We start from the raw sequence: 24,385 nt of genomic DNA, 5'->3' as shown, positions 1-24,385 counted from the left end.
TTAGTTACTTGATTTCTTTTCCATAAATCTAGCAACTAATTAAAGATAGAATGTTGGGTATTTAAAACCCTAATGTAGGCGGCCACATGTTGGTATCGGGCCTAGGAATTTCGAATTTCACAGTGTGCACAAGGCCCAACTTAAAATTCAATTAATTATTGACTTAATCCAATAATAAATAATTAATTTCACAATAAATAGTTTAATTCAGCAAATAGACTAATTTCTGAATGAATGCTGCTAGTACCTTTTACAGATGTGAGATTGTAATAATAATAAGTATTTATTATTACTAGAGAGTTCTTGTCCATCTTTATCAGAGTCGAATCGTGGACTATGGACTTAGTAAAAGAAGCTCCTACAAATCCGATTAAATAGATGAAACAGTCCTTTCTCTAATTAATCGATTCGTCAATCTTGGGGATACTCCATAAAATAATCCAAGACTGCACTCTTCTTATTACTAGAATTCTAAGAGTCCACTGATATAGTCTATACATGATCCCAATCCTCCAGACTCAACTCGTATCGAGAAATGTCAATTATTATGTTATACTCTTCTTGATACATATGAGCCCTAAGCATCATTGCTTCCACTGCGAAAGATTCTTTCGTATGTACTTACTACGTACGTGTGCATAATCAATCGAATCTGGAATCAACCCTTAGGTGAGTGAACATTGACCTTTTTTCAGGAAGGTTGGATTTAGTATATGTGAATCACTTTCCGCTCAGATTATATAATGAATTCCCAAAACATAAGTATTTTGGCATGATAATAATCATTGACGAATGAGTCAAAGAACCCAGTAATATAACCTAGAAGTCTGTGATCACTTCTTGATTTAGATTAAGTCTCACTGTGATCATCATAGCCAACCTAGTTAGTGTATCGTAACAGTACTTAAACGACACATCAATAACCAAAGTCTGTCTAGGCCGTACACTTATCAAAAGTGTAGAATGCTCCCACCAAGTTATCAACCTTCACTTGTGTTCCACATATATGATTTCAGATACAGCTATCCAGACATGTATCAATCATCGACCATGTTTTAGCTCACCGCCCGAACTTAGATGCCCCGAATGCAATTCAGTTTAATACGGAGACTATGGATGATAATTGTTATTGATTCTCTTTAGAAAACAACCCACTAATCATAACTGCTAATGAAGTAAACTTCTTATCAAATTCAGTAATCATTCATGGTTATTTTATTATCTTCAGTGGGTAATATTCATAACAAAAGGAGCTTAAGGGAGTTCTTGGCAGGATTAGCATTTCTCGGCAAAATAGACCCTTGTCTTCCTTTGTTTGCTTTGTCAGTTTTCTATTTCTTGTTTTCAATTCAAGACATTTATTGTTTGAATGAGGTACAGGCTTTGTCCGACAACTTTGTATGGCCGAAGCCAATTCTGATTGTTATTGAGATGTTTCTTTTTAAAAAAACTTATTCGAATCGAGAAAAAATAACTAAAAGAGTAAAATAATAATTTAAATTGTTATAGGGTAAAAATTCGGCCCTCAAAAAATGATCAAACGCGATGGATCCGATGAATAGAATTATCCAAGACCATCGTAAAACCGGTCTACGACCAGATTCAGGTGGGACCCCGAAGAGGTCCCGTCGGGAAGAGGCGAAACCCAACCTCATCAGGCAGGTCTCGCGAGCCACAGATGAGACCTAGCCCCAATGGCATGTCCCGCGAGCTACGAGCGAGACCCAGCCTTCGGAGGCAGGTCTCGCAGACCTCGTCGATGCCAACTGAAGAGCAAGCCTCGCAGATCACAGGGCCTAAGCCCCGTGGCCTAAGGCCTTGTCGACCAATGGCGAGGCCTACTTCTAGCAGGGGTCACCAATCAAGCAGGTCTCTCCGCCTAATGGTGAGATCCGCCCTCACACGGGCGACGCTTCCTGAGATCTTGCCCACCTATGGCGAGACCGAGAGATCTTCACGCGAAACCTCTCAAGCAGGTCTTGTCCAGGGTCCTCAAATTGTGTCAGTCACGATCATGAGTCCTTATGCCTATAAATATGGACCCGCTCTCTTCATTTTGTAAGTCATTCCTTAGCTGAGAACACCTATACTTACTCTCTCTAAAACTCCATACGCTCCTGAAATAACGATGACGTTTTCTCTTTAACGTTTGACATTACACCAGTACTAATGTTAAGCGTCGGATGGCACAAAGAAGGGAAACATTCCGCGCCCATCTAGCTCACGTTTATTGCCTTCTCAGACCTTGAGCTGAAACATCTCTTGCCTATTTAAGGCCTGTGATCTTAGGTGTTTGACGACACCAGTCTACGCGCACTCTCAGGGTCCGATCCTGGGTTGAACCACAAACAGCTCATTAGTATTAGCCCGAAACAGAGTGTTAACATATATTGCAAAAAAAAAAGGCTATGCAAACCTTGATATAGACGTACACGTAATGATATATATACACAAATGTATATGAATCGAGACATTATTCTGACAGTGTTTAATGGAATCGTCTAATATCGTAAATAAAAGGTTGGAATTTCAAAGAGGTAATTTTAGCATGGGAATTCAAGTTCGTTAGCTTTGTTGATATGATACATTTAGTCTCTAAGCTAGGGTGAAAATGATCGAATAAAAAACAACAAAAGTGGTTAAAAAGTTTGGGGCATAGAACACATATTTAACCCTATTTAGAACTAGTTAGTCAACGTAGAATGAGTACATGAGAATTCAAGCGCATATGTGATGCAAATAATATCACGATATTTTTAAGGGATCTCTAGATATATAGCCATATCAAAACTCAAGTTTTTCCATATAGCCAATGTTTAGTAAATTTTAAGTAAATAGCCACGAGATTCTATTAACAACGTTAAAAAGATAATAATAATTGTAAATATTCGTTAATAATTACAAATAACTATGAGATTCCAAGAGCATAAATAGAATGCTAAAAACATCTAAACAATGTCTAATCACCATAATAGCTACTTAGCAAATTTTGCAAATTTTGATGGCTTAGTTACTTAATTAATTGATTTTTTAAATACTTGTTGGATATTTATAATCTAAATTAGGATCAAATCGGATATGAATATTGACACATGTGGAATAAAGAAATTAAAATTTATTTTAGAGGAATAAAATGAGAGGATATTCAAGTTCATTTCGTCGCATTATTTTTTTGTTGTTGTAAATTTGAGCCTTTTGGTTATATCATTTTAGGTAATTTTGGGCATAAAATGCAAATTTGACCTAGTTAGAACTTAGAACTAGTGAGTCCACATAGAAAAAGTACATGAAAATTCAAACGCATATGTGATGCAAATAATTGCTGCGATACTTTGTATGCAAATGAACGTAGTCGCTAAAGTAGTAAATCTTAAGTATGAGTCAATCCCACAAGGACAAAGATTAACCGAGAATTTCCAAGTTAGCAACAAATTGAACTCCAAATTAATCTAACGAATGTAATAGATTACAATGAACTAGAAAATTAAACTAAAACACAAAATGCGAGGATGAACGGATCTGAGAAACATAAGGGCGCGTTAGCTTCACTTTCTTCTCCAATGGTCAAGATTCCTATGATTAAACTCAAATTTTCAATTCTATTTTCCTAATCATGTTTAGGTATTCGTATCGCTAAATGAAATCCATAATGATGAATTTTGTGATTTTGCGGGAGGCTTAGCTTTCACCCACTTTGTGACATTATCGATGGTGATGACGACAAACGTGCATCTTGAATTTTCCATTGGGAGTGGCACAATGAGGTTGATTGCCCATTGGAAAAGGGTCTCTTGACCAAGATGTAAGGGAGGATGATACGCAAGCGTTTTTTTTACACTCATGAGAACCTTTCGCATCTCTTGCACTCTTGGACAAATTTACAGGCGTTGTATCGCATGTTGGACACAAAATATTTATTGACACCTCAAGTTTTACTAGATGATGAATCATCCTTGTATCTTGATGAGACATTTATTGATCATAGAATCGTATCGTCAAGTAGTTGCAAACTTCAATAAGAGTCTAATTTGAATTTGTTGAAATTGAACCTCAACTTCCCGTTTGTGAGATCCAATTTATGTAAATAATAAATATAAAGTATGAATTTGCACAAAATGTAAGATTGAAAATGGTAAAAGTTTATTGAGCTCAAATTAAAGAGATCTGGACTGAGAAAATAAGCTGGAAAGGTAAGTTGGGGAGGTAGAATGATTCCATATTCCATTTTCTATCATTACATTAAGATATTTCTAATATTATTAAAATTAATAGGCCTGGATCTCGTGATCAACGCCTTCCTCGTCACATATGGTTTACTATGTAACATTTCAGTAGATGTTGTCCATTGCACGTGATATATGTTCAAATTGCTTCTCGTATCTACCTCTCTTTATTTCAAACAAGTCATATTTAATATATTTTTTTAAGGGATAAAGTCATGTCATTAACAACATTGTAGTAGTGGTTGATGTGTCCATTTTGCAGAGATTATTCTCTCTTATCACATATCAGGTCGATAATCGAGCAATTATCTTTGCCTTTGCCTTGTAACTTCGGAGTGAGGCAAACAATAAATGGTTCGATCTATCTCTCTTCCCTTACATCAATGTTGCTACCAACCTTGACATTAGTGGTGGCGACACTCTTGTGCTTGAGCATATGGTGTTTGCGCTGAAGAGCTCGAACACGGAGATGGCGAATCTTTGTTGCCTAGAGATAGCTCGCTTCGTAGGCAATAGTGGACACAACCCCATTGGATGAGTTGGCGTCAGTGGTGATGATGGAACCGGCACCTATGGTAGAGGATTGGAATCAAGATTGATGGTGGGCACGACACTTATGACAAAAATCTATGTCGGGATGTTATGGAGCTTATAGCCTGATGACCACTGAGATTAAATATCAGGGTTTTTCTAGAGCTTGACTCTGGGTGATGCCTTCGAGTTTGACATCGTCCATGTTAGTACCACATGCAAATGATTGAATCCCATAAGATTTTTCGACAAAGACTTTGCATTATCCTAATGCTTTAACGGTAGAGTTCAATTCCATCAAAGTAAAATGTTTTTTATGTACCCAATTGAAGCTTGAATTATCATCTCCATCATAACTAGATATGTCATCCTCATCTATGATATTTATTGAACCACTATGCAAATAGAGCTAAAAGAACAATGGTATAAAGTTCATTTTAAACGCAAAAATATACCATTATTAACAACAATCACAATTAATAAAAAAAAACATTAACAATTATGTTGCTGAAAATTCTTAAAGTAGTTATCATTGAGCATACTTAAAGACAATATTATCTTGCTAAAAGATGCTGGAAGCATAAAGATACGATAACTAGGTTCCCTATCTCCTTTTTTCGCCAAATTATCATTTTCAATAATGAAATTCAGTGTCACGTTTCCAAAAATAAAAATAAAATGAAGAGCTTGAATATAATTTCACTTATCATAAGTGGATAGGGACTAATTGCTCTTTTTTTATATATTTTTTTTTTCATTTATTATGTTTGTAAGGTGTAATTTCATAAGAGAAAATATCAATTGTATCCCCAAGATTTTAGTCAAATGCTGCATCTATATCCTGAGTTTTCATGACAATCATCCCCTTAGTTTCTTGTTTATTATTAAATTATCAATAAGTTTTACAAATCACTAATAAAGTATATCTTTTATTATAAATTTTTACTTATGAAATTACCAGAAGGACATAATGCAAATGACATAATGTAAATAACTAAAATTGGTTTTCATGACAACCCTCCCATCATTTGTTGATTTTTACCTGTGAAATTACCAAAAGAACATAAATTATGGGTTTAGTTGTTCCTCCTAATTTAGAGTTAATGTCATTTTTTTTAAACTGAAAGTGAATGTTGTTGAAGTTAATTTGTGTAGAGCGTTTTGAAAGATTTCCGTAAATCTCATTGATTATTTCACGGATAAGCATATTAAGCGATTAACTGAAGGGTCCATTAGATATATAGTCATATTTACAATTTCACATTTCTATAGAGCCAACGTTTCGTAAATCTTATATAAATGGCCACATCCATGTATTTACACGCGTAAATTGACTGAAATACACTATTAAAACTCCCGCTAAAAAATTCCCCAATTGAATTAAATAAATTTTAATCTGAGTATTAATTAGTAATTGTGATAAAGATGGAAACAAAATCCACCATACACGTTATCAGTAGATTTTTTTTTGTGTGCGCATAATTTAAGGAATCAATTGAATATTAAGTTATTATGTTTATTTTAGAGTCATTTTCTTTTTCATATAATTATTTAAAACGATTTTATAACATTCTGAGACAATTTAACGTTTAATATTAACTACTATCTATAGTTATTAATTTTTATTATTGCATATTAACGACTATTTACAATTATTAACTTGTATTTTACAAACATTTTTGCAGCTAATATTTGAATCTGTTGACTATTTACAACCTAACAAACATTGACATAAACACACACAAATATACAAAATCGATATCTAAATCAAATATCGTCAATTCAATTTCGAAAACTAGCAAAACCTAGAAAATGGAAGAACAAAAATTTATCGTACCTCATCCATCTCATCGGATCCTGCAGTCCTCACCCTCCACATCGGCCTTGTCGGATCCCGCAATCCTCCACCTCATCCCTTCGCCTCGGCCTCGTCGGATCCCGCATGCCTTGCCTGAGTCATATACCGGGAAGTCCGCAACCGGCCTCGTCGGATTTCGCAGTCCTCGTCCTCCGCCTCAGCTACAATCATACTGAAACAAGAAAATCTATTCGTGATAATGGAAAAATCAAGAAATAATAGAACAAAGGCAAAACGAAGAAGAAAGAAGAACAAGAACACACCCGATTCCATAACAGAAAATCCAACCACTGTGAACTTGCAGCAACAAAATGTTAGAGCTATACTAAAAGACATTGAAATCCAACAATGGCGCTTAAAAAAAAACCAATGTACCTCAACAACACGCTTGAAATTTGAATATGGATGACCGATACAAATAGGAACGCGTAATATGGATACATAATAATATCCCACGTAATCCCCAAATTTGTTGCAAAATAGTAGGGATTTATTTGAAAAATTAATAATCAAATATCTTGTTTAAAATTTAAAACTAGGCGAATAAAAAAATTCAAATTTTAAATAAAATTCCGAATTTAAAACGAGGGGCCAATCAGATAAAATACCCTGATAAGGCTACGTTAACTTTATGATCATTTACGAAACGTTGGCTATATAGCAATCTCAAACGTTTTAATTGGCTAGTTACCTAATTTTTGTAATATGAAACTAAAATTTATGTCCTTTTCGTAATTTCATAGGTAAAAGTCAACTAAAATTTTAAGTAAAAGATAAATTTTAGTGATTTGTAAAAATAAGGGGTTAACTTAATAACAAACAAAAAATTAATAGATAATTGTGAGAGAGTTAAAAAATACAGGTATAAATGTAGTATTTGTCTAAAACCCAGTAGATAGGGTACAAAGTATAAACACAGTGGTTTCTCATTTCAGAAAGAATATTTATTTTGTAAAGGTGTAATTTCGATAAGGTGAGATATTGAAAAACACACAATAGTACAGGCTCAAATTGCAAAATCAGATCCCCCTCTTCCCATCACTCTCTCTTTTTAAAAAATGGAAAAACCCCAAAAAACCGAAAAAGCCCACTGAGAAGTTTTCTCGCACACCAACACACTCGCTCTCTCTCTCTCTCTCTCTCTCTCTATCTCTCTCCGTCGTCGTACTCTTTCTCTGTTCACTTCACCCGTCGATTTTGCCGGAACCCTAATTCGATCTGAGAAAAAAACTCGTAAAATTTCGGTAAGTGAAAACCCTAATTTGTCACTCCCTCTCTCTCTCTCTCTCGTCTTATTTTCATTTCCCGTTTTCAATTCAGAATAGGAAAACTAGACTTCCTCTGGAAGAAAGAAACGATACAGAAATTAACTGAGTAAGGGTGTTTTTTTTGTCTGGCGAATCCAGTTCGATGAGTGTTCGATTGCGGAGAAGTTGAGAGACCAAACGGCTTGGATTTTGTCACCGGATGGAGGGAGGTAGCGTTTCTAGACTAACTTCTTCTGGTAACTGTTCATTTCCTCTTCCGCTCAAAATTTAGGTTTTTTTTGTTTTTGTATTTTTTTGTTTTCTGAGTAATTTTGGACATTGTTTTTTTTGGTTTAGTTTGACTGGTGAGTTTATGTTTCGTTAAGCTAGCGTTTGTGCGTTATAGTCTGTTTGCACAGGGTAGTGATTTTAAAGGCATTATTTTCTTAGGTTTTTATGTTACTATTAAGGACATTTAGCGAGTGTAGAAACTTTGTGAAGATTTATCATGAAAACTTTGAAAGTTCCTTTCTTTTTTGTTTGTTCATGTTTCTTCTACGAGGATTCTGCTCCATGTCAAGAGCATGAGTTTTTCAATGGCTCTGTTGGGATTAAATGTTAAATTTACCATTTTTTGGTTTTTTTGTTTTATGTAAGAGCGGTTTGATACAGTATCTGTGTATGTTTGACTTCGTTGATTTATGTAGTTAGAAAACTTAGAATGCCTGTACAAACAATACAGTACTATTAGTCTGAAGTATTTATGGGGAAAAAAAATGAAATCCTTCATTTTTCATCTGGTTTGTTGATGTTCTTTAATTACATAAAAGGTTTATTCCGACCCTTTTTTTAATTTTTTTTTCTGTCTTTTTAAGAGAAACTAATTTTTATTTAAAAGGAAAATAATATTTCTTTTTCATCAAGGCAAGTCAATATTGAAACTTGCTCAGCTCAATCGGTGTTAAGAAATTGAAGTTTTAGACTTTTGTTTACTAGGACGTCCCTATGGCTTTTCTGTCGGATAGTATTTGATAAAAACATATAGCCTTCCACCAACTCAGATGCACACACTAAGCTGCTAAACAATTCTCCTTAACGGGATGTGGGCTGTATTATATAAATCCCATTAGTAAGAAATTTGCAATTTAACATGCCGAATGAAAATCAAGAAGTTGTTTAATAGCCGAAGTATCAAGTGGATAACGTTTTTTTTTCCAAGGTTAAGCAGTAGATGAATTGTACTTTTATAATTATCTTGTCTTTTTTTTTCTTCGTATGATTAAGTTCTCTGAATGTGTACCCGTTTTTTTTTCTAGTCTCTTTTCAGAAAACTAGAGAGCATTACATACATGTTTTAGAATTTGCGGGTGAATTCTAGTATTAGAGAAGTTAATTGGTTTGTGCTTTGCATATCTAGTTAGTGTGACCAATGTTTGGGCTTTAATATCTTGTTGGATACTACAAGTAAAAATGTAATATAAGCAGTTTGTTTTATGAAAATAATTGGAAATATATACACGTTTAACACCCTTGATTGTTATTTGGATTTGCACCGATTTGTCTTATGACTCTGTATTTGAGTCAAATTTTTTGAAATATTGGTTTATGTTATGACTGCATTGGAATCTATCTGACGAGTTATTTTCTCTAGGAACACACCCATGGATTATGATGACAATGATCTTAACAGCCAAAATTTTCATCTAGCTGGAGAAGGTAGTGCAAAATTTCCTCCTGGTTTGCAGCCATATGCTCTTCCCAAGTTTGATTTTGATGACAGCCTGCAAAGCCATTTGAGGTTTGATAGCTTGGTTGAAACTGAGGTATTTCTTGGCATTGAAAGTAATCAAGATAATAATTGGATTGAGGATTTTTCTCGTGGAAGTAGTGGGATAGAGTTCAATCCAAGTGCAGCAGAACCTTGCTCTATCTCTAGGCGTAACAATGTCTGGTCAGAGGCCACTTCTTCTGAATCTGTTGAAATGCTGTTAAAATCTGTTGGGCAGGAAGAAGTTATTGGTGTACCGCCTATAATTGAGGAGTCTGATGCTTGTGATGAGCTGGGTTGTGTGACAAAGAAAATGGATCATAGTTTGGAGCATGATGAGAACATTCTTCCTGGGACAGAGGATGTTAAAGTTTTAGAGAATACTATACCATCAGAAGTGGAGGTTGTTAAAACTTCAGAGAATACTATACCATCAGATGAGGATGTTAAAGTTTTAGAGAATACTATACCATCAGATGAGGAGGTTGTTAAAATTTCAGAGAATACTATAACATCAGATGAGGATGTCAAAGTTATGGAGAACACTCTACCATCAAGTGAAGATGTTTTAACTGCAGAGAATACTCTACCATCAAATGAGGATGCTATAACTGTAGAGAATACTCTACCACCAAATGAGGATGTCTTAACTTCAGAGACTGCTCTAACAGCACATGAGAATGTTAAAATCTTAGAGAATGCCGTACCTTCTGGTGAGATTGCTGGAAACTCTCCAGATAAGGGCGATGTTGTTGAGGGCCAATCCTGCATTAAGGATACCTCACAAACTCAGGGAGTTGAAGTTTTTGTTGGTGGCAATTCAAATCTCTTTGACCAAAGTGCTGATGGTGAAAAGAGTGCCTTGCATTTGAATGAGGAAGTTTTTTCCAATATTGGATGCGGTGATGTAACCGAAAGGGATATCGATGATTTTCCTGAGAAACATGTGGATGTGCAAAGTAAAGGAGAACCAATTACTTCTGGTTTGTCAAGTGGCATTTTAGTGGTGCCTACCCCGGATGTTGTCACAGCAGTTAATGAGGTTGTTAATATGGATATTCAACATCAGACAAGTGCTATTTTTAGTGAGAAATCAGATGATCATGTTTTAAGAAAGGAGGATGGTATGGATGATCAAAATGTGGATGGGAATGTAGTGGTTACCACCTGTGTAGATGAGAAGCTTGTCCATTCAGCTTCTGAGGAAGAAACTGTTTCAAAGGTTGGTTTGGAGGTGAGCACATGTATTGTTGAGGAACCTTGCAGTGGGTCATTGAAAGGTCAATCTGATTTCTGTACAGTTGGTGATGAGTCTCTTGGGACTCTGACTATCAAAGACGGTAAATGCGAAGATGTGCTGATGTGTGAAGGCATTCCTCATGATGATGACCAGTTAAAGGCTGACAAGTCTGGTGCGCTAATATGTGATGCTCAGTTTGAAAGAAGTCAAATTCATACCACTCTGGAACCAAGCGTAGATTATTCAGAGAGCAGTAGCAAGATTGATGTTTTGGCTAGTGGACCTCAGTTAGATGGTAAAGGCTATATGCAAAGTCCTGATGTAGTTGTATCTTCCACAGAGAAGTCAAACGCTGAGATCCATGTTTTAGTCACCGATCTAGCTAAACCCACATTGACTCCAGAGAAAGTCAGAGCCGGTGCAGATGCAGATGCAGATGCTGCAGAACACGTCTCTATCAGCGGAAAACAGAATGCAACGATGCTGAATGCTTGCAGTAATATGGATATTGATTCTTCAGTTCAGGAAGCGGAATCCTCACTTGGTCAAGATGAGTCTCGTAAAGAGTTAGACACTCCAACATTGCAACATGTTACTGTCGTTGATAGTGAATCTGGTACGTATTCACGCATTGATCTAGTCTACTTGTTAGGATTTTTGTTTTTTAAACATGTCCTAATTTCCATTTTTCCTTTTTAACTTTAACTTCCGTTGTATATTTCAGCAGCTGTAGTTACAAGTTCTGATTTGGTTTCACAAGCAGCGAGTGATGTTGTTCCAGTGACCTCTGAAGATGGAATAACAATTGAAGTTGAACAGCAGAGCAGTCAAATACCACTTCCTATTGTGGGGTCAAACGAATTGGAAGAAAAAGATGAAACTTTCTGTAAAACTGTTACAGAGCCGGCTCTATCATCGGATGCTGTATCTTCCAAAGTAGAAGCTGAGCCGAGTTCTGTTTCTGAAGCAGAGAAAAGCATTTCTTGTGATACTGATAGACCTTCCTCGAGCAAAGTTGCTGACCTGTCATTGCCACCTACAAATAACGATGGAATTGAAACTCTAACAAATGCTTCTGCCTCAACCATTGTTGAAGTCAGTATGGAGTGCACAGCACAGGTGGCAGAAGGAGATGCTGCCAAAGCTATGGTTTTAAGTGACACAATAGCCGTTGCTGGCAATTTTGTTCCAAAGGACACTGGGATTGATTCAGGTGCATATTATCTAGAAACAATATGGGATGTGACTATTTGCAATGTGTGGATCACCTACACAATTATATACTTGATTGAAGTAGTTAAATAGTTATACTTATAATTCTATCTGAGTGATTCATATTACACTGGTTACTGTATGCACTATGAGGTTTAATGACATACTAAATTACTCTGACGCAGAACAATATATGGATAAAGAAACGATTATCTTACGCAGTGAGCCACCACTACCATCGGTGCAACCACGTAATGAAGACAAGATTCTCTTACCGACGAGTGTGTCACCGCTACCATTGGTGCAACCACCTGGTCGTTGTCTCCAAGTTCAAGAAGGTAATGAAGCTAATCTTGTCATAAAAGACAAAATACTGGATAATTGATACCAACTCTCTTTAGGTTTTTTTCCATTATTCAATAAAAACTGGTTCCTTTTTCCGTTTTTTATTTTATTTTTAAATTTTAAATGTCTCAATATTCTTTTTTTGTTCCTTTCTCTTACTGTCTTAAATGTCTTAATTTTAAATGACTTGTTATCTGCATAATTTTGCACAGTCTTTTGTATAATTAACTGCCAACTGTTTTCTATTCACAGTTTTTATTTTAAAAAGAAACCTACTATGCAATATATATAAAAAAATGGCCAGAGCCGTAATACATTTGCTTTTTACATCACCATGTTCTCTATATACCTAATACTGAATTTATTTCACCAGATACTGGAGGCAGTTCTGCTGATCAAAGAACACAAGTTCTTGTTTCCTCCGAGCTTTCTCAGATTGTTTTGCTAAATAATGGAGCCAGTTCTCTTGTGCAAAACTTACCTATTCCTGGTTCCCCTATGCTTTCCCAGAGTGTTGAAAAATCAGAAAAGCAGGATGCCTCAGCTTCTAAGGTCATTGGAGACAAAGTGAAACATAAAGCATCCAATTCCCGAGCTCCAAAAGCAACGGCTCCCTCGAAGGAAGAGAAAACTGGCAGTTCCCTTAAGTTGTCCAAGGGAGCTGCTAGGAGGAACTTGGTACCTTTACCCACCGACTTGTCACCGAGAGTACTAATCACACTTCTTGTTTCTTTTACTTGAAGCAGATTGCTAAATCATATTTCTTCTCCAGTTATCTTGTTACGAATAACCCTCTTTTATGCTTTTGCCTTGCTTTTATTTCACTTTATGTTCCTTTCCTTGACTTTGCTTTCCATGGAAGTTGTGGAGAGCTGTATATGATAGGGTCTTACAATAAATTATTTTTTAAAGATTGCAGAGCTATCCCCGTCAAGTTCTCTGCCAGATCAACTGGAGTTGAAGATTGCTCAAGAAATCCCTCAGGCAAATACTCAAGTATCTGAGGTAGATACTTCACGTGGCGGCCGTAAAAGTACCTCTGACCGCAAGCCTAGGCGATCGTCTGTAAGGGCAACAGGAAAAGAGAGTGCGAAGAAAGGAAGTCAACCAAAAGAAACTACTCCCGTGGGACAGCCTGAAAAATTAAACAATGTGTCCCTTAGTCCTCCTGCGATGTTCCATGTTATGCAGTCAAATGAGATGCAGCCTTATGGCCATATTGATGCCAATAATAGCAAACCATACTTTGTTCTCGCCACTTCGACCTCCAGTCTTCCAGATTTGAATAGTTCCACTTCTCCTTCAGCTGTTTTCCAGCAGCCTTTTACAGACTTCCAACAAGTGCAGTTACGTGCTCAGATTTTTGTTTACGGAGCATTGATGTAAGTCCTTTTCTTTTGGGAGCTAGTAAATGTCATGTAATTATTTAGACATCACAAAGTTTATGTATCAATATATCTAGTAAGAAGGATATGGGACCCTTTACAAAAAATCAACCGAGTGAAAACAAAAGTGCCCTGATGAAATTACTTGCTAGTCAAAGAATTATTAACTTTTTTTTTTTTTTTTTTAAATATTTTTCTAAATAAAAGATCGGCAAGTGTTGCTACCTTTGCGCCAGAAAGGGGAAAAGTTCGAGTCCTTTTATTTTTATTTTTTATTTTATCTTCAATGTTGTATTGTAAAAACTTTACTTTTTCTGCAGTCAAGGGTCAGCACCTGAAGAAGCATATATGCTGTCAGCGTTTGGTGGGCTTGGTTAGTCTTTTTCACCGTCAACAGAAGACTAGTATTTTCATTTGTCATGCTGAATTTTATTCCAATACATGGTAAAAAAAATTTTGTTTTTCTTTTTTTTTTCAAATTTGTGACTAGATGGTGGGAAGAACTTGTGGTATAATGCCTGGCAAGCAAGTATCGAGAGGCTACATAGTAACAAGTCTACTCCTATAAATCCAGAAACTCCCAAAAATTCACGCCTTAGTACTTCTGTTTCTAGACCTGTGGACCAAGTAAGCAAACAAAGTGCTACTCAAAACAAAGGGGCTCCTACACCTGTCGGTCGATCAACCACCAAGAGTTCTCAAAGTGTTGTTAGCCCCATGATTCCTCTTTCATCCCCCCTTTGGAATATGCCTACTCCAATGGCTGATTCAATGCAATCTGGTCTCCTTCCCAGAGGTTCTGTTATGGACTACCAGCAGGCACTTTCTCATCTTCATCCATTACAAACGCCACCCTCTAGGAGTTTTGCTGGAAATAACACTTCATGGATGTCTCAGCCCTCTTATCGTGGTCCCTGGCAACCCTCTGGACTAGAGGCCAGCCATTTCTCAGCATTTCCTTCCACAGAAACTGTTCAACCGACTCCTGTCAAGGAATCATCCGTCTCCCAGTCCTCTGTGAAACACGTACCGTCTGGTCCTACGGTCCAAACTGGTGCCCCCACCAGTGTTTTCACTGCAGCATCTCCTGAACCCAAGACTAGGAAAAGGAAAAAGAATTCAGCTCCGGAGGAAACCACCCAAACTGTATTGCAATCTCAACCTCAATTTCAACCAGTTGTAGTACCCATTGTTTCAAGTAACCTACCGACATCCGCCATCAAAACCCCCAAAACCCCTACTCCGTTAGTGGCTCAAGCCACCTCGGAGAAACCGGTTTTGCCTTTTCCTCCACCGTCTTTGCTTGATCCTCTCAGGAAACCGGAGTGTGATGTCACGCAGAGGGCTATTCTATCAGAGAATTCTCTTGGTAATATTAAGGAGGCCAGCAAACATGCAGAAGATGCGACCGCTCTTGCTTCCGCAGCTGTTGGGCATAGCCAAGAAGTATGGAGCCAGTTGGAGAAGCAGAAGAAATTGGGCCTCGTATCAGATCATGAAGCTAAATTAGCCTGTGCTGCAGTGGCAGTGGCAGCCGCGGCTGCTGTTGCAAGGGCGGCTTCCGCGGCTGCAAATGTCGCATCCAATGCGGCCCTGCAAGCGAAACTGATGGCCGAGGAAGTATTTGGTTCGAATAGTGCAGGAAATTCAGATGACGCCGCGAGAATATTGAGCTCTGAGATTGGCAGTGTATCGGAAAAGGCTACCCATGCATCTGTATTGAGGGGAGACGATATAGGAAGCAACTCCAGTTCAATACTTACTGCTGCTAGAGAGGCTGCTAGAAGAAAGGTTGAAGCTGCTTCAGCTGCTTCGATGCGGGCTGAAAACATGGACGCCATTGTAAAGGCTGCTGAGCTGGCTGCAGAAGCCGTATCGCAAGCTGGGAAGATCGTTGCCATGGGGGATCCTTTTCCATTGAGTGAGCTAATTGAAGCTGGTCCAGAGGGCTACTGGAGAACACCCGAGTTGGTTGCAAAATCAACTGAAATGAGCAGAGAGCTTTTTAAAGCAGGAGGCGGTGGAGAAGGGGCAAATACTTCTACTAAGCATCTAAAGGGTGGAAGATCAGGTAAGAACGGAGCTCAGATGACCGTTATCAAGCAGTCATCTATTCCTAGGGATGTGACCACATCGTCGGAAAGTGAGCCTGTAAGACGAGTCGATGACATCTCTGGTTCTGTTCCTGTCTCAGCGAAGGAAACAAGAGGACAAAAAGGTCCCAAAGTCTCAGACTTGACCAAAAACATTGTTATTGTACTTGAATCTGAGCCTTTGTCAAAATCGTCTTCGTTTAATGTTGATAATGAAGTTGAAAAGGCAGTCCAAGCCCCCCAAGGAAGCAGCATCAAGGAAGGCTCCAAAGTTGAGGTATATGACCTGAGTGTGACTTTTCTAACAATTTGTACTTGTTCTAGTCGGGTTTCATTTGCCTTATTGGATACTGCTGTCAGTTCATGCTCCCTGAAAAGAATGTATTTATATTTTTGTGCACTTGATAACTTTGGATATTGAACTCAGGTTTTTAAAGATGACGACGGATTTAAAGCAGCATGGTATACAGCTGTTGTACTAAGTTTGAATGAGGGAAAAGCTTGTGTCTCTTACACAGAGATTGAACAGGAAGGTGAACCAGTAGTTAATATCTTTTTACAGGCAGTGTGCTTGTGCCACTTTTTTACTTTGTTTTTTACTGAAGTGAAACAGCCCAGTAGTTTCATTATGGAAGCCAGCTTATGCCTGCATCAATTTATAAAACCTCGTTTCTAGTAAATAATATAACTGAATGCCAGTCAGGGTATGGTTTTTTTGTTTAACTGCCTTTTCTCTCTCTAGGTTCCACACAGCTGGAAGAGTGGGTTGCGCTGGCTGGTGAGGGAGATAACTCTCCCAGGATCCGAATTGCACGCCCTGTGACTGCGTTGCAGTATGAAGGCACAAGAAAAAGGCGTAGAGCTGCTATTGGGGATTATAATTGGACTGTTGGAGATAGAGTTGATGCTTGGATGACAAATAGGTAGGCAAGGATTTTGCCTTATTCTTTGTGCGATGCTATTAATGTTTGTCAATTTTTTTTCTGAAGCTTTCATGTGTTTGACCCTTCTCCAAAAAGAAGAACAAAAAAGAGAAACAAAAACAGTATGACAGTTATTTCAGTGCATATATAATGACCCTAGCCTCAGGGATTGCATAATTTTCTTGGGGTTGTATATGCATTAACATACAATAGCGTTACCTATTCATCAGTGATGTTCTTCTCCAAAGGGATGCCTTAAAATTGACAGGACTGTTATTTGTTTGATTTGACTTGTCTGCCACAGCTGGTGGGAAGGAGTTGTCACCGAGAAGAATAAAAGAGATGAAACATCCGTGACTGTTCATTTTCCTGGTATGTTTTTTATGTCTCACTTCTCTCTTTTTTCGCTAGTCCCCTTTTTTCCTAGTGAAACATTTTTTTTGGCGCTTCACTCCAATGAGCCTCCTGTAATGTTTGTAGCTCAACTTTTCACAGTTTCTGTTTATGCACTTAGTTAGGGATTCGGCAACGGGTGTTATGCAAATGGGTTATCTTTAGGGCTCTTCTATTCCCATTTTCCCATTTTACTGCTTCCTATTTATTTACATGTAGTATAATTCTCTTATAATCATTAAAAGCTACTTTGTTTCCTAAAAAAATAATTGCAGCTCAAAACGAAACATCAACAGTCAAGGCGTGGAACCTTCGGCCTTCTCTCAATTGGAAGGATGGAGAATGGGTTGAGTGGTCGAATCTGCAACATGATTTCTCTCTACAAGAGGTACATGTAGATCTGTTTTCCATTGAAATTGATTGTCTGAGATTTGCATTTAACTTTTAAAGTCATTTGTTTAGGGTGACATTCCGTTAGAGAAACGGCCGAAATTAGGTGGTAGCCCAGCTGTGGAGCCAAAAGGAAAACATAAGATATCAAGCACAAGTGATGCCGTGAATTCAGCGAAGCCCGAAGAGTCTAGATTACTGGAGTTGTCTGGAATAGAGAAAACATTTAATGTTGGCAAGGGTACAAACAGAGAGAACAAGCCTGAGTCAACTAGAATGGCTCGAACAGGTCTGCAGAAGGAAGGATCCAGAGTAGTTTTTGGTATTCCTAAGCCCGGAAAGAAGAGAAAGTTTATGGAAGTTAGCAAGCATTATGTAGCAGATAAGAGTAACAAGAACGATGAGCCCAGTGATTCGATAAAACATTTGAAGTACTCTGTTCCTCAAGGGACCCGCGCGTCGAGAAACGATTCCAAGGAAAAACGGGTGGCTGAATCTAAACTCAAAGGTTTTAAGCCCGTGAAACAGCAAACTGCTTTTGGTAGAACCATCCCTCAGAAGAATTTTTCATCGAATTCAGTTTCATCTTCTGCTGATAGCGCCGCCGATGCAGCAAAGGCCAAGGATTATTCTGGTCACAACATGTCATTGAGAAAACAGAACACAGAAGAAGCTGGGTCTTTATCCAACTCCGAGGGAGCTTCAGATGGCCAATTCGTATTTTCTGCGGTTGCTTCATCGGACGCTCGTCCATCCAGAAAAATCACGCCAAGTGCGAAACTCGACCGAGCAAATAAAGGGAAACTCGCACCCGCTGCTAGAAAATTGGGTAAAATTGAAGAGGACAAAACTAAGCAGGACAAGACTGTCACATCAACTTCTGAAGGTGTTGAGCCCCGGAGATCCAACCGCAGAATTCAGCCGACGTCTAGAGTAAGTCTTGTGTATTTTTTATGCTTTATGTATTTGTACCCTTTCGACAATGTTGTTAAATCACTGCTGTTTGGTGTTCTGAGCCTGACTCTTTTGTTTTTTGTTTTTCCGGTGGTAACAGCTATTAGAAGGCTTACAAAGTTCTTTGATCATACCAAAGTTTCCTTCATTTTCACATGACAAGGGTCAGAGAACTCAAAGCAAACATACTTCAAGAGGTTAGAATTTTTTATTTTATTTTTTATACTCGTTGGAGTAACTAGTAATTTGATTTAAATTCTGACCGCTTCTGGTTCTTGTGTGCGTATTTATGCCTTGACCTCGTTAATTGTGCCAGGTAACAATCATGGCTGACTAGCCTCTTTTGCAGCGATGACGGGTTGGTTTCGGAGTGGTGTTCCGATAATTGATGATCAAAGAATTTAGCGTAGTATTTATGTGTATATTTTTATAGTTGGGGGATAAGACTAGGAAAAAAGGATTTCAAACGAATCCCTGGTTCTAGTTGCTTAAATAACAATATTAGCGGGTTAGATGTTCATAACCATTTAGTTCCTAAATTTATGACACTTTCCTTCCGGTAGGTTGTATATGGAAATCCCTCCTGTAGTTGGCTTGAGATTTCAGAGGTGGTTTTCAGATTCATCACATTTCACTCTTGCTGCTTAAATCCTCGCTGAGAATTCTTCTCTTTTGTTAACTTTTTTTTTTTGGGCCATGTTTGAAACTCGAAACCGTTTTCGTGTTAGCCGTTTGATTGTTTTCTTGAATTATATATGAAGAAAAAAACGAAAGAAAGAATGTGAAAGAGAACTTAGGAAGTGATGTCACGATAGTTGTTCCCTCGTGGCTAAATTGTGCGTAACATATGTAACATAGCCAACCACATATTCGAGGAGCTATCAAAGATTGGTGGTATATTTTTTTGGGTAAATCAAACTGTGTGCCCAAGTCTTTTTGACTTATATATATATATATATATATATATATATATATATATATATATATATATATATATATATATATTATTTGTTGAAGTTAGAGGTCAACAAACCTAACCTTCATTCGGAGCTCAAACTTGTAAATCAAGTGGGATAATGTTGTTCCACATTACAAGAGAGTCGAAAGATATAGCCTTCCTAGCAAGACAACGAGCCAACAGATTACAGGTTTTAGGTATCAACAAAATATCACAAAAATAAAACCTCTCCATGAGGATTAGGATATCCGAGACAAAAAGGCCTACGTCGGTAGAAGGCGCTTTCTTCGTCTTCACGAGCTTGACTTAGTACTTCGCATTCCGATTGTAGAAAACCTTTGTAAATCCACCTTTAAGAGAGACTTTCAAGCCCCGCACGATCACCATAGCTTCCGCCAACAAGGGAGAAAATAACCGGGAAAGAGTGACCATACCCATAGAGTTACGAAAAATACCTCCAAGCTCGATTCTCGCTCGCCCTTTGTTCACACTAATACACCTCGCATGCGAGGGGGAGGCGGCCGAGAGATCCTCAACGTGCCACAAGTTCTTTGGAAGTCGTTGAGGAGAGCCACCGGCCCGTTGATGAGATCCGCCGGGTCTCCCAGCGGGTTGCCATGAACCATATTGTTGCAGCGATTCCACACTCCGCATGACCACCACAAAGAGCTCGAAATCTTGTGATGAGAAAATTAATTTTATATAAATAAAGAGGTCAAGAGTCTCCTCGGTAAAGTTTTCTTTCACAACTTCTCACCACCCTAGAGCTTTCCAAACCTTCAATCTCCCAACATTTCCAAATTGCATGAAATGTGGACTCTTTGCCAAGAGGACACCAAGAGAAAAAGGGTCAATGGCCATGCCTCGACGAGCAAGGTTCCCCGAGGTAGGAATCCAATTCCGGGCCACCATCCAAAGAAGTCCCCGGATTTTGGGTGAGATTCCCAACCTCCAATAACTTCCCCATCATTTCTCCGCGAGCCGAGGGGTAGAGGTTTCGGCCACCGGGAAGGAGTCGCTCTCAACTCGATATCCACTCTGGACCGAGCATTCTTCGTCTTTACTATAATACCAAGTGAGTGAATCAAGGGTGGTCGCATGCGTTTCGAAAATTTGCAAGACCCCCATAACGTCCTAAAAAAGAAGGCGATGAAGAATAGGCACATTCCATTATCCATTGGCCTTTTTATGTATCGAGACCTTCATTCCATCGGGAATGTGGGACCCATCACTAACACAAAACCCTTTATCTCTAGGAATCGACCTATCTTTTTCCCTCCACCATGGAACCTGATCCCACTTTCTAACGAGAGCCTTTCAAAATCACATCACGACCCAAAACTCGACCGCTCCAAAGGCTAGAGACATTTGTTGGAATAGATCTAGGGTTTAAGAAAAGATTATCGCTTCTAGCAAGCGGCAGAATATAAATTTTTTTTAAAAAACTCGTAAAACGTTTTTACAACCTAAACAAAACACATGAACATATAATTTAAAATTTTAAAACTACATTTAGTTTTTACTTGGTACCAACTTTGAATGGAGCTTGAACGTTGAGAAGCCTTAGGAAGGTTGAAACACTCGTCTCCCCACGCAGCTCGCCTCTCGCACTAGTCTTCTTGAACCTGTGAGCAACCATAGAAGTTTCTACCACTAGAGTCTTTGAGTGTGGTTAGGATTTAGTGTGTGATCACTTTTAAACACTATGACTCAATATCAAGTCTTTGAGCCAAAGAGCTAAAACAAAACGCTAGGTCTAATGAGGACCTAGGGGCCAAAACAAAAAGGACAAGAAGAGGTAGAGAGAGAGAGAGGGTGGGCGGCTACCTTAGAGAGAGAAGCTTTCAATCTCTAAAATTGTATTGTGAATTGTGAATGAGGTGAGAGTATTTATAGGAGGAGGATTACCTTCAAAAGGTAGTTTCATCTTTTCTATTGAATATCACACATTCTTGAGCAAATCCTTGGTTTCCTCTTTTCCCTTTGCACGTCCAAAAATGAATATATTTTCTACTAGAAAATTCTACTTAATTGTGATTAGTGGATCCATTGAATATTATCTATGTTTACCCTTCATGAATATCATCAACTAGACGGGATTTACAAAATTACCATTTTACCCTTTTAGTTGTTATTTCCTCAACTCCTTTGTCGCTTGTGAATAAGTTAGAAAAAATGTATTGACGGGAGCTAACAAGTTACACTGATTCATCCAAAAGAGTCACGACTCAATTTGGACACTGGTCAGTTCATTTGTTCACATTCCAAGGAACAAAGCATGATGTGATATACATTGCATTTCAGCAATCTTGTACATGAATTCCATATCTATGAGATCTTCACAAAGTTAATCATGATATCTTCATATCTTAGTACCTCACCAATAGGTCTAGTCTATATCACATAGTGAATCTAGAACTCTGACTTTCTCAAATGAGAATACGTAAGGTATGAAATGACATGTCTCATTTCAGGATTGAGGTAAGCATGATGTAATTCATACATAGTGACTTCGAGACATAAGAGGTTAAATGGTTTGTTCTTATTCTGTCTCTAGAAGTGCACTGGTCAATTCAGCACCTTCAGAAGATATCTAGGAAGAACTATAGAGTCTCCAACTCTCAATGTCCCATAACCAGACATCATAGATTCTTCTAACAATCATACTGAGATCAATAGCCCTTTGATCCTTAGATTGTGAATATACTGTTTTAAGCAAACCATGAAGAGTTTGTTCATGCAAATCTATATTTGAATCTTCATTTGTTGTTAGGTTTGTTTAAGGACTAAAGACTATAGTTTATCATAAAGCTTCAAACAGACAAAGAAGAATGAATGAATGTTTCGACTTTTATTAATTATTTAGCAGTAAAAAGCAAGAGTCTTCATGAGACTTTATTACATCAAATGTACACAAGTAAAGACTAGTACTCTTCTTGTAGGCACCATTGACAACAAACTCCCACTTGACTTAAAGATGATGTGAGTGGTCCTTCATGCCTAATCCCTCCTGATGCTGGTCGAATACCTTGTTGGGTATGGCCTTGGTGAATGGATCTGCCAGGTTGTCTGCCGTTGAGATATTCTTCACCACCACGTCTCCGCGCTGCACGATCTCTCGAATCAAATGGTACTTTCTCTCAATATGCTTAGAGCGCTTATGGCTTCGAGGTTCCTTTGAGTTAGCGAGAGCCCCACTATTATCACAATAAAGGGTCATGGGCACGTCGACATTTGGAACAACTTCCAAATACTTAAGGAATTTTCTAAGCCATATAGCCTTTTTGGATGCTTCAAAAGCAACCACATATTCTGCTTCCATTGTGGAGTCAGCAATGCAAGATTGCTTGATACTCATCCAAACAACAGATCCACCATTTAGGATGAACACAGGTCCTGAAGTGGATTTCCTGGAATCCCTATCCGCCTTAAAATTGGAGTCGGTATATCCCATCATAGTCAGGTCAGTACCTGAATATGTAAGCATCAAGTTCCTAGTTCTCCGAAGATACTTAAGAACATGCTTAAGAGCAATCCAGTGCTCGGGTCCAGGGTTGGATTGAAAATGGCTAACTACGCCAACTGCAAAGCTGGTATCTGGTCTAGTACAAAGCATTGCATACATGAGACTCCCCACGGCTGAGGCGTAAGGAATTTTTCTCATGTTCTCAATCTCTTTTGCAGTCTTGGGAGACTGGTCCTTAGAGAGTGAGATTCCATGCCTAAAAGGTGTTTGGCCCTTCTTGGAATCTTGCATCGAGAAGCGATCCATCACCTTATCAATATAAGATGCTTGAGAGAGCGACAAAGTCCGGTTCTTCTGATCTCGAAAGATTTGGATCCCCAGAATGTACGCGGCTTCTCCAAGATCCTTCATATCGAATTGCTTTGCTAGCCAGATCTTAACCTCAGATAATTTACCCACATCATTGCGTATGAGTAAAATATCATCGACATATAATACCAGAAACACAAGTTTGCCTTTGTCTATTAACTTGTAAACACATGGCTCATCTATTGACTGCTCAAAGCCGAAGCTCTTTACAGTCTCATCGAAGCTAATATTCCATGACCTAGATGCTTGATTTAATCCATAAATGGACTTAAGCAACTCACAAACCTCGGTCTCTTGACCTTCTTCCATGAAACCGTCTGGTTGAGCCATATAAATGCCCTCGTCAAGATTGCCATTCAGAAAGGCAGTCTTAACATCCATTTGCCAGATCTCATAGTCGAGAGCTGCAACTATGGATAGAAGAATGCGGATGGATTTAAGCATCGCAACTGGCGAGAAGGTATCCTCGTAGTCAATACCTTGCTTTTGGGTATAACCCTTAACCACTAGTCGTGCTTTGAACGTCTCGACGTTCCCATCCGGACCCCTTTTCTTCTTGTATATCCACTTACACCCTACGAGTTTAATCCCTTCGGGAAGGTCTACAAGTTTCCAGACTTTGTTGACATACATCGAGTGCATTTCAACTTTCATGGCGTTAAGCCAAAGGTTTGATTCAGAATCAGCCATTGCATGGCTGTAGGAAACAGGGGCATCCATGTCAGAGACAGCTACGAAAGTATCCCCGTAAGACATGTACCTGTCAGGTTTTTGAGAAACCCTCCCACTACGCCGAAGTATACTTGACGAGATTCTGATGAGTTTGGTTGTGTTTCAGTTGGGGTAAGAACAGTTCTTACAGATGAGGTACAAGCTTCATCACCTAACTTTTCTTCAAGCACAATTTTGCTTCTAGGCTTTACATCTTTCATAAAGTTCTCCTCAAGGAAACGAGCGTTCGTGCTAATGAAAGTCTTGTCGTCCTTGGGACTATAGAATGTGAAACCTTTGGTTCCCTTCGGATATCCAA

The 24,385-nt window shown here is 38.3% G+C and overlaps 1 protein-coding gene across 4 annotated transcripts; it reads left to right on the top strand.

Moving 5' to 3' along the window:
- Nucleotides 1–7,633: 7,633 nt before the first annotated feature.
- G2484-1 (protein) lies at nt 7,634–19,275 on the top strand. Of its 4 annotated transcripts, none has more exons than XM_089603374.1 (16): nt 7,634–7,856; nt 8,019–8,089; nt 9,511–11,483; nt 11,592–12,080; nt 12,265–12,417; nt 12,798–13,132; nt 13,337–13,806; nt 14,130–14,182; nt 14,300–16,179; nt 16,330–16,435; nt 16,645–16,825; nt 17,130–17,197; nt 17,494–17,606; nt 17,681–18,541; nt 18,663–18,759; nt 18,879–19,275. In XM_089603374.1, the coding sequence occupies exons 3-16, from the start codon at nt 9,521–9,523 to the stop codon at nt 18,893–18,895; spliced, it is 6,786 nt and encodes a 2,261-aa protein (XP_089459500.1). In that variant the 5' UTR covers nt 7,634–7,856; nt 8,019–8,089; nt 9,511–9,520; the 3' UTR covers nt 18,896–19,275. The 4 variants fall into 4 exon arrangements, with proteins under 4 accessions (XP_089459500.1, XP_089459508.1, XP_089459515.1 ...); XM_089603382.1 differs by having other exon boundaries at nt 8,019–8,116; nt 11,595–12,080; XM_089603389.1 differs by having other exon boundaries at nt 8,019–8,116; nt 12,798–13,102.
- Nucleotides 19,276–24,385: the final 5,110 nt, after the last annotated feature.

Source organism: Urtica dioica, chromosome 2, assembly GCF_054948205.1.
Source record: "Urtica dioica subsp. dioica isolate 48M chromosome 2, U.dioica_male_clone48M_v1_H2, whole genome shotgun sequence".
Lineage (NCBI taxonomy): Eukaryota > Viridiplantae > Streptophyta > Magnoliopsida > Rosales > Urticaceae > Urtica > Urtica dioica.
Note: the sequence above shows the minus strand (reverse complement) of the source record. Positions and strands in the feature narration are given on the sequence as shown.

Coding starts and splice junctions, on each gene's coding strand:
- G2484-1 (XM_089603374.1), top strand. CDS start 9,521: ATGGATTATGATGACAATGATCTTAACAGCCAAAATTTTCATCTAGCT. Junction 11,484..11,591: donor TGTCGTTGATAGTGAATCTG/GTACGTATTCAC, acceptor TGTATATTTCAG/CAGCTGTAGTTACAAGTTCT. Junction 17,198..17,493: donor CGTGACTGTTCATTTTCCTG/GTATGTTTTTTA, acceptor AAATAATTGCAG/CTCAAAACGAAACATCAACA.